Source organism: Ptiloglossa arizonensis, chromosome 4 (assembly GCF_051014685.1).
Source record: "Ptiloglossa arizonensis isolate GNS036 chromosome 4, iyPtiAriz1_principal, whole genome shotgun sequence".
Taxonomy (NCBI): domain Eukaryota; kingdom Metazoa; phylum Arthropoda; class Insecta; order Hymenoptera; family Colletidae; genus Ptiloglossa; species Ptiloglossa arizonensis.
The window spans coordinates 15358544-15371616 of NC_135051.1; the positions used below are offsets into that span (position 1 = coordinate 15358544).

Below are 13073 nucleotides of genomic sequence, written 5' to 3' on the forward strand. Positions count from 1 at the left end.
GACTTGCCACGGGAATTATCGCGAAGTGTTATACGCGATACGTATTAAACCATCGGTTTGCTCGTGCAAACATTAACGGAATTTGTTTTTTTTTTTCAACTATCGAGTATTACTCGTTACGAAGTTTCTAACCTCGTTGCAACTCCTTATTTGTCACAATGTGTGTTTCCATGAAAACGATGAACACGAATCTAACGATGATAAATAGAATATTGTAGCATATTTGTCACGTTCGTCGATGTTCCATTTAATGTATATGTTATATGCAATACGTATTGAACCATCGTGTGCTCGTGCAAAAATTAACGGAATTTGTTTTTTTCAACTATCGAGTATTACTCGTTACGAAGTTTCTAACCTCGTTGCAACTCCTTATTTGTCACAATGTGTGTTTCCATGAAAACGATGAACACGAATTTAACGATGATAAGTAGGATATTGTTGACGAAAATATTTGTCACGATCGTCGATATTTTATTTAATGTATATGTTATTTGCAATACGTATCGAATCATCGTATTCTCGTGCAAAAATTAACAGAATTTATTTTTTTCAACTATCGAGTATTACTCGTTACGAAGTTTCTAACCTCGTTGCAATTCTTTATCACAATGTGTGTTTTCATGAAAGTGATGAAAACGAATTTAACGATGATAAGTAGGATATTGTTGACGAAAATATTTGTCACGATCGTCGATATTTTATTTAATGTATATGTTATTTGCAATACGTATCGAATCATCGTATTCTCGTGCAAAAATTAACGGAATTTATTTTTTTCAACTATCGAGTATTACTCGTTACGAAGTTTCTAACTTCGTTGCAACTCCTTATTTGTCACAATGTGTGTTTCCATGAAAACGATGAACACGAATTTAACGATGATAAGTATAATATTGTTGACGAAAATATTTGTCACGATCGTCGATATTTGATTTTATGTATACGTTATTTGCAATACGTATTGAACCACCGTGTGCTCGTGGAAAAATTAACGGAATTTATTTTTTTCAACTATCGAGTATTACTCGTTACAAAGTTTCTAACCTCGTTGCAACTCTTTATCACAATGTGTGTTTCCATGAAAGCGATAAACACGAATCTAACGACAAGTAGGATACTGTCGACGAAAATATTTGTCACGATCGTCGATGTTTCATTTAATGTATGTGTTTCGTTCTTGCAGCAAGATTTTTTTGCGTTCGAAATTTTTCGAGGCCACCTGTATCTTCACGCCGATCTCGGAAGTGGACCCGAGAAGGTGAAATCATCGAAGCAACGAGTTGACGATGGCATGTGGCACGATGTCGCGCTTCGACGCGTTGGGAGAGATGGACGTGTCACCGTTGATCGCTGGACAGTCGAATTTTGTACACCGGGTAAGTGATGATATTTGTTAAGTAACGCTAGAACTACCAAAAGGGTCGATTTTACTTGTCTCAAACTTCTTTTTCATGGACAATTATCGAAATAGACAAATAATGGTACTCGTAAATTAAGTAGAACTACCAAAGGGGTGGATTTTACATGTTTCAAATTTCTTTCTATAAATTACTCAATTATTAACGGTATTTTTTCCTACAATATTCGTGGACAATTATTGAAATAGACAAATAATGATACTCATAAATTAATTAGAATTACCAAAAGGGTCGATTTTACTTGTTTCAAATTTCTTTCTATAAATTACTCAATTATTAACAGTATTGTTTCCTACAATATTCGTGGACAATTATTGAAATAGACAAATAATGATACTCATAAATTAATTAGAATTACCAAAAGGGTCGATTTTACTTGTTTCAAATTTCTTTCTATAAATTACTCAATTATTAACAGTATTGTTTCCTACAATATTTGTGGACAATTATCGAAATAGACAACTAATGGTACTCGTAAATTAATTTGTCATTTCACCATCTAATTTTGAAGATAGGTATGTATTACAAATAGGGGTACATTCATCGTCCACAGTCCTAGTATTAGATACTGTTGAGTCTTCCATATCTGAACAAATAGAGAGACGTATAAGGTATTCGGATAGAAGAACAACTCTTCCTGTATTAGATTGTGCTTATTCGAATGGAAACGAAGAGAATCGACAGTTTGTTTAAACAGTTAAGAATCCTGGGCATTTGCGATAGTTACATTATAGAACTTCCCATTCGAATGTTTATTCGAATAAAAACAAATAGAATCGATACTACGTTTAAATATTTAAGAATTCTATGTCTTTGTGACAAGTACATTCTGCAATTAAACGTACATTAGATCATCGAATCGTACTCGTTTCCAACCGAAACGAAAATATCCAAAATATGTTTATATCGACTAACGAACTTCCCTCTTAAACTTCTTTTAACGTTCACGACATTATGTCACATACATGTATTTAAAACGTAGCCAAAGTTTCAAAATTTGTTAAAAGTTGACGAATTTGATTTCGAAGAGACCTCTGTATGAACTTTACGACCTTATTCCTCGTATCCGGGCTCCGGAACTATCCAGAGCTGTTCGAGAGCTTGGAAAATCTGGAACGCGATTCTCTCATCAATTTGAAACAAGACTCGAACGTAACCGGGATCTCGATTTTTCCGAGACTCGATTTTTTGGCACAATTCGGAAACAGTCAGCTCTCACGAGACACGCAGTTGTACCGGATGTCGAGTTTAATCCGCGATCTCGATTTCCCGACGCCGCTAGACATGTAGGAATCGGAGTACCCTAGTTCTACAGTGAAACACGATTCGTTCAAGCTGCTCAAATATTTCGAGTAACACCGAAAAGGTTCGATTTGTAAATTTTTGAAAGAACAACATTCTCTTGCGCGTTGAAAAAGTTTTCTAAATTGCAATATTACACTCTGACGCGTGTTAGGAGAAGCAACGTGTTTCGTTTGCTTTGGAAAGATTGGCACGTTTCAATTCGTAACGAAAAGAAACACGTTTTATCATTTCCACCGATAACTAGCTCGTTTCGTATTATTTGTCGCGATAACGAGCACGATTCACCGCCGTGCTACAGACACCAAAACAAAGAACAGCGTGTTTCGTTCACCTGACGAAGACGCGACCATTTCAGTTTACAAACAGAAACGGTTAACGACGATCATCAGGAGTTACTTGCGAATATCTACGACAGTAAAATTCCACTTCCATAAAAAGACGATTTATTAGCAATAACGTCGACTGGTCTTGTCTCGAAAGAGTATACACAGTATTGCACTAACATTATTAATTAATTTATGTTTCTTTACATCGAATCTAGTTCTATTCGCATTAACAGAGATGTTTATCACAGTTTAGGGAAACAATTGTCTTTTCATTTCAGAATATCGAACAATTTATTTAAGTTTCTGCTTTTGCAGCTAGAATCAAAACACAAACGTTGAAAGGTACCATTTTTCATGGCTAAGATATTCAAAGTGCTGGTATTCTTATGTTTAATGAAACATGTTTTTCTTAACTGTTTTTCATATCTCACTATTCCAAGTTCACTGCCAATTAACTCAATATTACACCATAAGTAGACTTCTATGAACGAAGACTCGAAGGAAGATAGAATGAAAAGTTTCATTGATCTGTTCTCGTAATTACTTTATCGAACAAGATTAAACAAAATTGTGAAAGACGCGACACGAACCCCACTGTTGATCCTAGGGTCATTTGAGTATGAGTTTCGTATCGTAGCACTCATGGGTATCCAGGCTTTATACCTGTGAAGTTAACACCCAAACCCATTTGAAGATCACGAACTATAATGGACCCCAACCCTGGGCGTATCACTACTAACGAGTACGAAACTTGAAATAGTTAACCATCATTATTCTAATCATAGGATAAGGGTAGCTAGTTTCCAACAGTTGCAAGGATGTTTACTCTTTGGTCATTTTTGCTACTGAAGTTTACTACAATTCCCCCAAGGACGCTACCAAAGGCCCCTAGGGTGTTATTTGTTCTTTTGTGCGAAGATTCCATTTATCATCGCACTGATCCGAAGATCGTAAACATAATTATTCACTCTCGAGCAGCCACTTCTGTCAGAGGATCAGAATCGGAATAACCAGTCCTTTCATCGTATTCGAATCATCGAGATCAAGTATGAAGAATCCTTACTTCGATCTGCATCGGTTACAGGGAAGTTTACTTTTGAGTAATTTTTGCTACTGCTGTTCAATACAATTCCATCAGGGATAAAATTAGGGTTGTTGGTTCGGTAAATAAAGAGCTATAGGTATAATATTTATGGTCTCACAGGCTGCTGAGTTTTTAACTCCATCTAATATTACAAACTAAATATATTTATCCTCTAGTAGCCATCTCTGTCAAGAGATTTTGACTTGTATTAAAATAACTAAACCTCAAGGCTCCAAAATTCAATTTCCATCAATTGCAAGGATGTTTGAGTGAGATTATTAGACGAGACATTTCAATAGAAATCATCTCGCATCGTGGTGTTCAATTGAAATCGGAAAGTGATCGTACAATTTATTATATAATTTTGTTCAATTTTATTTCATTAATTTGAATAATTCTATTCATTCGATACATTTTAGAATTGATTTCCCACGAGATAGAAAGGATAAAGCATTAATTAATTTCTCGGAAAATCCTAGAAGAATTCTCATCTCTAATAACGAACAAGAAAATTTCAGTGGTTCCCGTGAAATTTAAGCTACACGGGAAACATGATACTGGTTTCGGTCCACATTTTACTTTACTCGAGTTTCAAACTTTGCACAATATGAATATCCGAAAAATAAATGTAACCGTCGGAAACGAATGAACCATATATTTTAAGATCAAAATAGCTTTCCGTAATAAATGTTTCCGCGCGTTTCATCGAGAACGATGAAAGAAGAATGTTCGAAAATGTTCACAGAAGGAAGAATAAACTACTTCCTCGATCCTCTCGCGTTAAAAAATATATTTTCTCCTTCGTTCGGTTTCTTTTGATCTTACCTCGTCTTTTCTTTTTTCGCTTCCACGGCTTTCTTTTAATCCTGCGCCGTGTACGTGGCGATACATGGCGTTTACCATTTAATCTACGCACGAACAGAATCTGAAATCCGGTTGCTCGACGACGTAAACGATGAAGGAGGAAAAATTGCGCTGGGTCGAGAAGCAAGCCACTCATAATTCAGAGTTACACACTCGAGGACACTTATCTGCAGGTGCAGCTAACCGTTTCGTGCGTGGAACGTAATAAATCATCCTCTCCTCTATTTTTGATACATTCCTGTAGTTTTATTACCACTTGGACTCTTCGTTAAATCGTCCCTTTTGCTCCGAACGCGATAAAGGCGCGTACAATATAAATTTTCACACGGTGACAATTCCTTGCCTGTTACTCATGTGGTTCAAACGTAACATTTCATTCACGGTTGGAATTTGTTGCGGAGTATGTTAAGATAACAGCGATTTACCGTGAGACAATACATAAAGCAATTTATGCATATTAACTCTTCGGGGAGCTGTCGGTAACACGTGTGTTACACGATATTTTAAAGTCAAGCGTTTTGCGATGCATATACGCGCACGTGTGCGTTATGCGCGTGCACATGCATGCTTACGAAGCCGTGCAATGATATTTCCCGAAATATTCCACACCGTATATTTGCAGCTTCCACGAAACTAAAATCCACGTCTAGGATGGTTAATTTGAGTTCGTGTGCATATTAACGGTGAAATGTAAATCTGTTACCCTGAATAAAATTTTATTTCGAAACATTAATAATAAACGCTTCAGTGGCTTATATACGCCACGTGCTCGTACGTAACTACCGAAAAATGAAAATCGAAAAAAAATATTCCAAATCCCTGGAATATTGCTGAATGGTCACTTGCACAACTTTGCAATATTACTGAAAATACAATGATACGTAATATGGATGTTAGATCGTTCGTCGAACGAAGTCAGAAACAACCTGCAAAGAGAAAAGAAAATCTAATGATCAAGTATTATTTTCATGAACTCACGACTGCGTTAGAAAAATATATAAGAATATACAATCTGCGAAGAAAAAAGCAAATCTAATTATTAAATATTATTTTCATGAACTCACGACTGTGTTAGAAAAATATATAAGAATATACAACCTGTGAAGAAAAAAGAAAATTTAATTATCAAGTATTATTTTTATGAACTCACGACTGTGTTAGAAAAATATATAAGAATATACAATCTGCGAAGAAAAAAGAAAATCTAATAATTAAGTATTATATTATTTTCATGAACTCACGACTGTGTTAGAAAAATATATAAGAATACACAACCTATAAAGAAAAAAGAAAATCTAATTATTAAGTATTATTTTCATGAACTCACGACTGCGTTACATAAATATATGAGAATATATAACCTACAAAAAGAAAAAATCTAATAATCAAGTATTATTTTCATGAACTCACGACTGCTTTACATAAATATATGAGAATATACAACCTACGAAGAAAAAAAAATCTAATAATCAAGTATTATTTTCATGAACTCACAACTGGGCTTTATAAATATATAAGAATGTCGAAACTGCGAGAAGACAATGACTCTTCGTGAAAGAAAAAAAAACAAAAAACATGTAGACACCGACGAAAAGAACGATCCTCGTATAAATGTAACGCAACCGATACTTCCGGTTAATAGTGGCCGCCACGGTATCGAAATCCACAAACTTTCTTCTCATCGACACACGTGTCGAAACTTCTGAACGATAATGTACACTCGAGTTTCGAGCGTTGAAAAATATTCGCGATCTCCTCGAGAGCCTCCGAAGTCAATCGAAACTCCACGCAGGCAATCTTGAACTTATTCGCAAGTTTTGGAAATTGATGCTCGGCAGAGAACGAAAGTCCACGGTGTGGGTGGACGAGTGGCGTAGTGGGGGGTAGGTGGGTGGTGGTGGTTGGAAGATAAAAGTGCAAGAGTCGGTATAGATTACGGTAGCGTGGATCGCGGCTTTATTAAACCAATAAATAAACAGAAACCGACGGGTCTCCAATGGCGGATGCTTCGTCCACCTCTTCGTCGTCCAGTTCAAATAATGGACCCGTAGTCTCGCCGCAGAAATCACATTCTCTTTCTCTCTTCGTGTTTTCGACACGGTACCCGCCTTCCACTCAGTCGTCTTTTTCCGATTCCGTTCCACTTCCGGTTTTGCGCGCGCGGTGGTACGTGCCCCGTGTGCCGATCCCGCGGCATTAAATTCTAACGTCGAACGATTTCCGGCGGCGCCTTTTATCCGGTCGCCATTTACGATATTTCGATACACGGTCGCTTGGAAAATACTCGTATCGTGAATTTTATATGTTTGACACCTTATTTTATTGTAGGCCGGTTTCGATACGGGACGTAACCGTGCCGTGACTGGTTCACGATCCGGCCACGCGATCGCGGGATGTATTTCACAGGGAAGCTTTTTATCGAGCTTGCGCCATTTCCAAAATTCCTCGAGTTTATCGAGCTGGTGCTTCGAGCTCGTAACAAGGACACCATCGATTGTTAATTGCAAGAAAATTGATGTAGTCGAATACGTTGCAATATTTTCGAAAAATGTACTTTCGTTGTGGAATCGATTGGATCGTTCAATTTTATTAAAAGGAATAAGGAAAATGTTTCTTTAAATTTTTCATGTGAAGTTTAATTCTTTGTTAAGATTTTTTTTAAACGTTTCGTTACATTCTCGCAAATAACGAGTGTATACCTAACGTCTCATTTAAATTGAGGTAAAGAAGTTATCTCGTCGACTAGTAATTAAGAAAAAAATGAAACGTGTCTTTTGAGGGGGGATTCAAATGGCATTATTAGTTTTTTTAATATATAGGCGTTTTTAAGGGAATTTCGAATAATAATTACACATTTATTCATCGCGAAATAAAAATTTGTCGAATCTTATATCTACGAGGTATACGTGCGTATATAGTAACTTCAGGTGCGTGTCATTTCGTATACAAGTTACATTATCTTGTTACTGTATCAATGCTTCGAAGGAGCATTAAAATTAACATATTTTTTTAATCTAGAAAATATTCTCCCTCCTGAATACATTATATCGAAGAGTGTAATTTCCCGATATTCCCGTATACCAAGTAAAACTTGTAATTACCGATGTGGTTCTCCTTGTGTCTAGCTCGGTTCTTGGCCCTCAATTTTTCACTGTTCACGACACGTTAGTTTATTTATTTGTTGAGTTAACAACGTACGAAAAATCTCGAGTGAAAATTTTTCGCCCGTTGTCAACATCGACCGAAAGAATTTTCACAACTTTGTCCGAATTGTGTACTTTGCACACCCTCCTGTCAGAACTTTCACGTATCCCTTTATGGTCACCCGAATTACACGGCTAGTTAATTTGGCCGTGGAACTCGCCTTTGAAATCCGACCCCTCAGCAATTTTAGCCTCAAAACCGTGCTCCAGCGCCTCACCGGGACGAGTTTGCGCAAATTCTTGGAGTGTGAACGCTTCCTGCGAACCAACTGTGCCCGTAACACGCGAAAAAGCTTGACGCAAGCCCTGGCCAACGCTCTGCAATCAACTTCCACGAACATACACTTTTCTCGTGCATACACTTTTGATTGTTACCCGAACCATTCATTTTACGCTTCTTCGAACACCGTGCAATTGAATTAAAATTACCCGACGGATTAAGCGATTTAAAGAATTGTTACACTCGTTGCCACAGTTCGTTTGATCGATGTACGATAATGTTTGTATGATGTACGACTGAGTACAGGTACATCGAAATGGGAATATTATACCGAGTGATGTAATCTTCAGAAGAAAGAACTACAGGTTAATAAAAGAAATGACAGGTTAATAAAATAAACTACAGGTAATAAAAAACATACTATTACGTGGTGAGGTTAGTCGAATTTCGATTATTTATATCGAATTAAAATCTTAGCATTTTCACTGCTTATAAGATTCTTCGTCTTGTTCTTGTACGTGTGACATCCTGTTGAAGGTAATTCCAATTTTTATAAATTTGCTATTCTTCCTAAGCTGTATTTAATGACTGGCAATTGCGAGAGCAACTCATCAATCTTGCGTTTGGTACATCATCACTTTGTACATTATTTCTTGATTTCCACGCGTAGTTAATGTTTCAAATTAACCATATGTCCATCGTACGATTTATTTATCGATTATTGTAGAGTATTTCAAAAAAATTCTACAATAAACTAGCTGTTGAGAGAATTCGTCTCAAATTTGTTTCCATTAAGACATCGATATTTTAAAAAATTGAAATATATTACAAAACTAATATTTCAAGAATGAATGCTAGAAAAGGTATAATTATTACAATCGCTGGATTTGTTTTTTTTTTAATGCTCTATAGGAGTAAAAAATTCTTTACACGCAGCTTTTCAAACAATACAACTTTCTTCTGGAAAATTTTTTCACACAACAAAATACAAATCATCTTTGTAAATGATTCCACTTAGCCGAGACATCCCCTAATATCAAACGATATTCTAAACAATTTTTACCACTACAACTCTTTTGATCATCACCAACTATTGCCCCAATTTTTGTTTCCAACCAGTTTGCTTCACTTTTCCCAAAACTGTCATTTTCCTTCTTCGACGACTCCAAATCAAAAGCAACATTTTAACAATCCCGAATTAAAAATCGTATCAATTAAAAAGCAAATTAAATCAATGAACGACAATAAAGGGAAACGTAATCGTCGAAATGTACGAATAATCGCGCACTTGTACCGCGATTGTAGATAAGCCAATAAAATAATCTTTTCGGTGGATAAAAATAAAGAAAAAAAAAGAAGAAAAAAACCATTCGTATCCGGAACGCCGCGGAAACCACCGTACGAACTGATAAGGGAGAATGTACGTCGAAAAGTTTCGCGGAGCGTTTTCAACGACGCAGTAGTCAACGATCGATGTTACGGACGTTTCGCGTCCGTACAATTTCCGGTTCCCCGGGGGCCGGGTGATCGATGATTAATTGGCCGGGTTAATTTTTTTTTCCGTCCCAGGAAAAGATACGATCGGTCGACGCGACTGTGAGCAAACATTATTACAGCGGCATTATCCCACCAATCGATCCAAACCGCCACCCACGCGCGCGGATTCCGCGTAAATTTGTACACGGTCCACGATATTTCGCCGCGGAGCGAATTACGCGCCAAAGCACACCGCATCGGCGGTCTGCTTCTAGCTAGATCAGCGGATTTTAGGATGAATCTGTAGCTATTATACGAACCCGTTTAGTTTACGTTTCGTCGGCGTTGATGGGTTCCTTCGCTTCGATTACGAAATGCTTGGATGCGTTGCACCCCCGTACCCTAGTCCCTTGATTTAGAACGGTGAATTTTTATTTCGATATTGAAATAACTCTTTTTCAATTGGACTGTGTAATTTGTGAATACACGAGTTACGATTTCCTTCAAATATCCAGCGTTATATAGAATGAAGGTAATCTTTGACTGATCAAAGAAATCTCTCGACGAAAGGAGGAAAGTAGGATAAATTTTAATCAAATGGAAAATATTAAATGATATTTATATCGAAAGTTGAAATTTCAATGTATAGATAATTAAAGAATAATATGGATCTGTCTCGACAATCGCTCATTTTGGAAACAGTTCTTGAGCTAACAAATGGGGAACAAATTTTATTTTGAGATTAAAATGAGGTAAATTAATGTAAGAATTATTGTCAAAGATAATAACTTTTTGGCGTAGTTTAGCATTTTAGTGTTTCGAGGCTTGGCAGTTGGGGAATTTTTATTTCGAAATTAAAATAGGGAAGAAGTGTTTTTAATTTGAACACTTCGCTCGCTTTGGAAACAATTTTTCGTGAAATAAGATGTAGTTTAATCGTTGGGAGCTCGAGAATATTTGATTATATTTTGTAAAACGTTTGCTAGTGAATTAAAAACGATACATTGAATAACTATGTGGAATCGAACCTTTAGACGTAGAGGAGGGATAACGAAAATAAAAATGTTTGAAAAAGGTATTTTGATTACCTTGATACATTCAATGAAACGTTTTCTATCGAGGAAACATTGGTAAAATTGAAATAAATTCAATATAGAAGTTTGAATACGAAATAACAATCTTGTTAAAATGAAATCTACGTTCGAAACGAGTAATTTTATCCTCCATCTATAAATTTAATTCTTGATCAAATGAAATCAATGATTAAATAATTATTAGCATTGATATTAATATTAAAATTATTTCCGCTGTAGAATTAAATTAAATTTCCCATTCCCTTTTCTATGTTAATCCTATTAACGTTTCCCATTCTTGTAAAGAAAATCTACAATTCCATTTTTCATATTTTACACAATCGACAAAAAATGTTCGATCGTCGTAACAGTGTTAAGTTATTAACAGCTGGCTGAAATTCTTTCTCAATGATTCAAAAGTATAGTGCAAGAAAAAGTTACTAAACTGCTTTTCAGCAAGTGGTTTCGTTCAAAAATGTATACGAATATAGAATTAATGCACCACAACGTTCAGTATATTGTACCTAGAATTATGTTATTAATATTACGTTTTATAACTGTTCGAATAATGTACTTATTATTGTTGTATCGAATTTAGACAGAAATGTTCAATTGTTAAATATACCGCGCATATTAAATTGTCGCCAAGTCGTGCACATTATAATATTGCAGATCCATGTAAATAAGCGTCACGTGCAGAGGCACGATGCACCACGATGCACCAAGAGCACTGCATTCGCGCATCGTCGGAAATGCTCCTGGCGTGATCAGCAAATTTCGAAGTAAACGCCCATTTTCCCGAGCTCGCTTTAATAATTGCTGATACACCGGTATACAACGATTTGTACGATTACATGACAATGAAATGATTGAATACACGAGTAACAATTTCCTTCAAATATCCAACGTTACGTAGAATGAAGGTAATCTTCGACCGATGAAAGAAATCTCTCGACAAAAGGAGAAAAATACAATGAATTTTAATCAAATGGAGAATATTAAATGATATTCATATCGAAAGTTGAAATTGCAATGTACAGATAATTAAAGAATAATATGGATCTGTTTCAACTACGTTCAACGGTACGAAAGAAATATTAATAACATTGATGAATATTGCACAGAAACTTTTGCTATGTTGTGCTTAGTTTCTGAAACCATGAAATTTTAAGTCCAAAAATTGCGATTAAATATGGAAAGTAGAATGGAGTGTCAACAGAAAATGTTTTCCTTTCATGAAGAATTCTTTTCTCCCAATTTTCTATATAATAATTGTTCCTTTATCAAAAGCAAATTCTAAAACGATCGTAGCACAGGCAACATCTGTTCTTCGTGTTTCACAGCGTGTTCTACTCGCGAATGTTTCAAATTAGCCTGTGAATTGAATTTTGCATAATTTTGAGGACAGAAATTAAACTCGTCGGTAAATATAATTACCAACTTTGCACGATCAAAAAACTCTGAAACATCGCGTTTCGGGGCGTACTAAGATTTCAACTGAAATTCGACTACAATTGTCGATTAATATCGTTTAATTTTATTATAAATTTGCTCTCGTACATAGGAAAATGAAATACCTACACTTTAACATAAATGACAATACAGAAAAAAAACAAAATACTAACCATCAAAGATTAAACATTTCCAAATATACTTACATTCATGACATTGTCAGCCTGCAATCCTATAAAATGAACAAAATGTATTTATTAACAAAAGCATCACACTATAAATTAGAATTACCATGTTTTACTGTTTATTTACAACACTGATTGTCTGAGATCGCACCCTTCCATCGAAATAATCAAAAATTTATAAATAACATACACGTGGAGTCCCTTTGTATTTATTTATAAATCTATACAAATATTCTTGCTATGAATACAAATGTAACGCGTTGAAAGAACAAAAAGACTTGGGAATTCGCAACAATTTGTTGTCCAAAAATATTCCAACCGTTCGTTTTTACATTATTCATTCGAAAACAATAAAAACGATTTCGAAAGATGCAGTTTTGCTCAAAAGATAGTGCATCTAGTACTAGACTTGGGTCAGACATGTAATTAACGAAGATGGACGGTGATGCGACGATTACTATCTA

At 35.6% G+C, this 13073-nt stretch overlaps 1 protein-coding gene across 3 annotated transcripts in view; it reads left to right on the top strand.

Annotated features, from left to right (window-relative positions):
* Nrx-1 (neurexin 1) overlaps nt 1–13073 on the top strand; it is a 674791-nt gene that overhangs the window by 501094 nt on the left and 160624 nt on the right. For all 3 annotated transcript variants that reach the window (XM_076310652.1, XM_076310653.1, XM_076310654.1), the window contains one exon: nt 1187–1379. In XM_076310652.1, coding sequence (XP_076166767.1) covers nt 1187–1379 — 193 coding nt within the window. The remainder of the gene's footprint in view (nt 1–1186; nt 1380–13073) is intronic.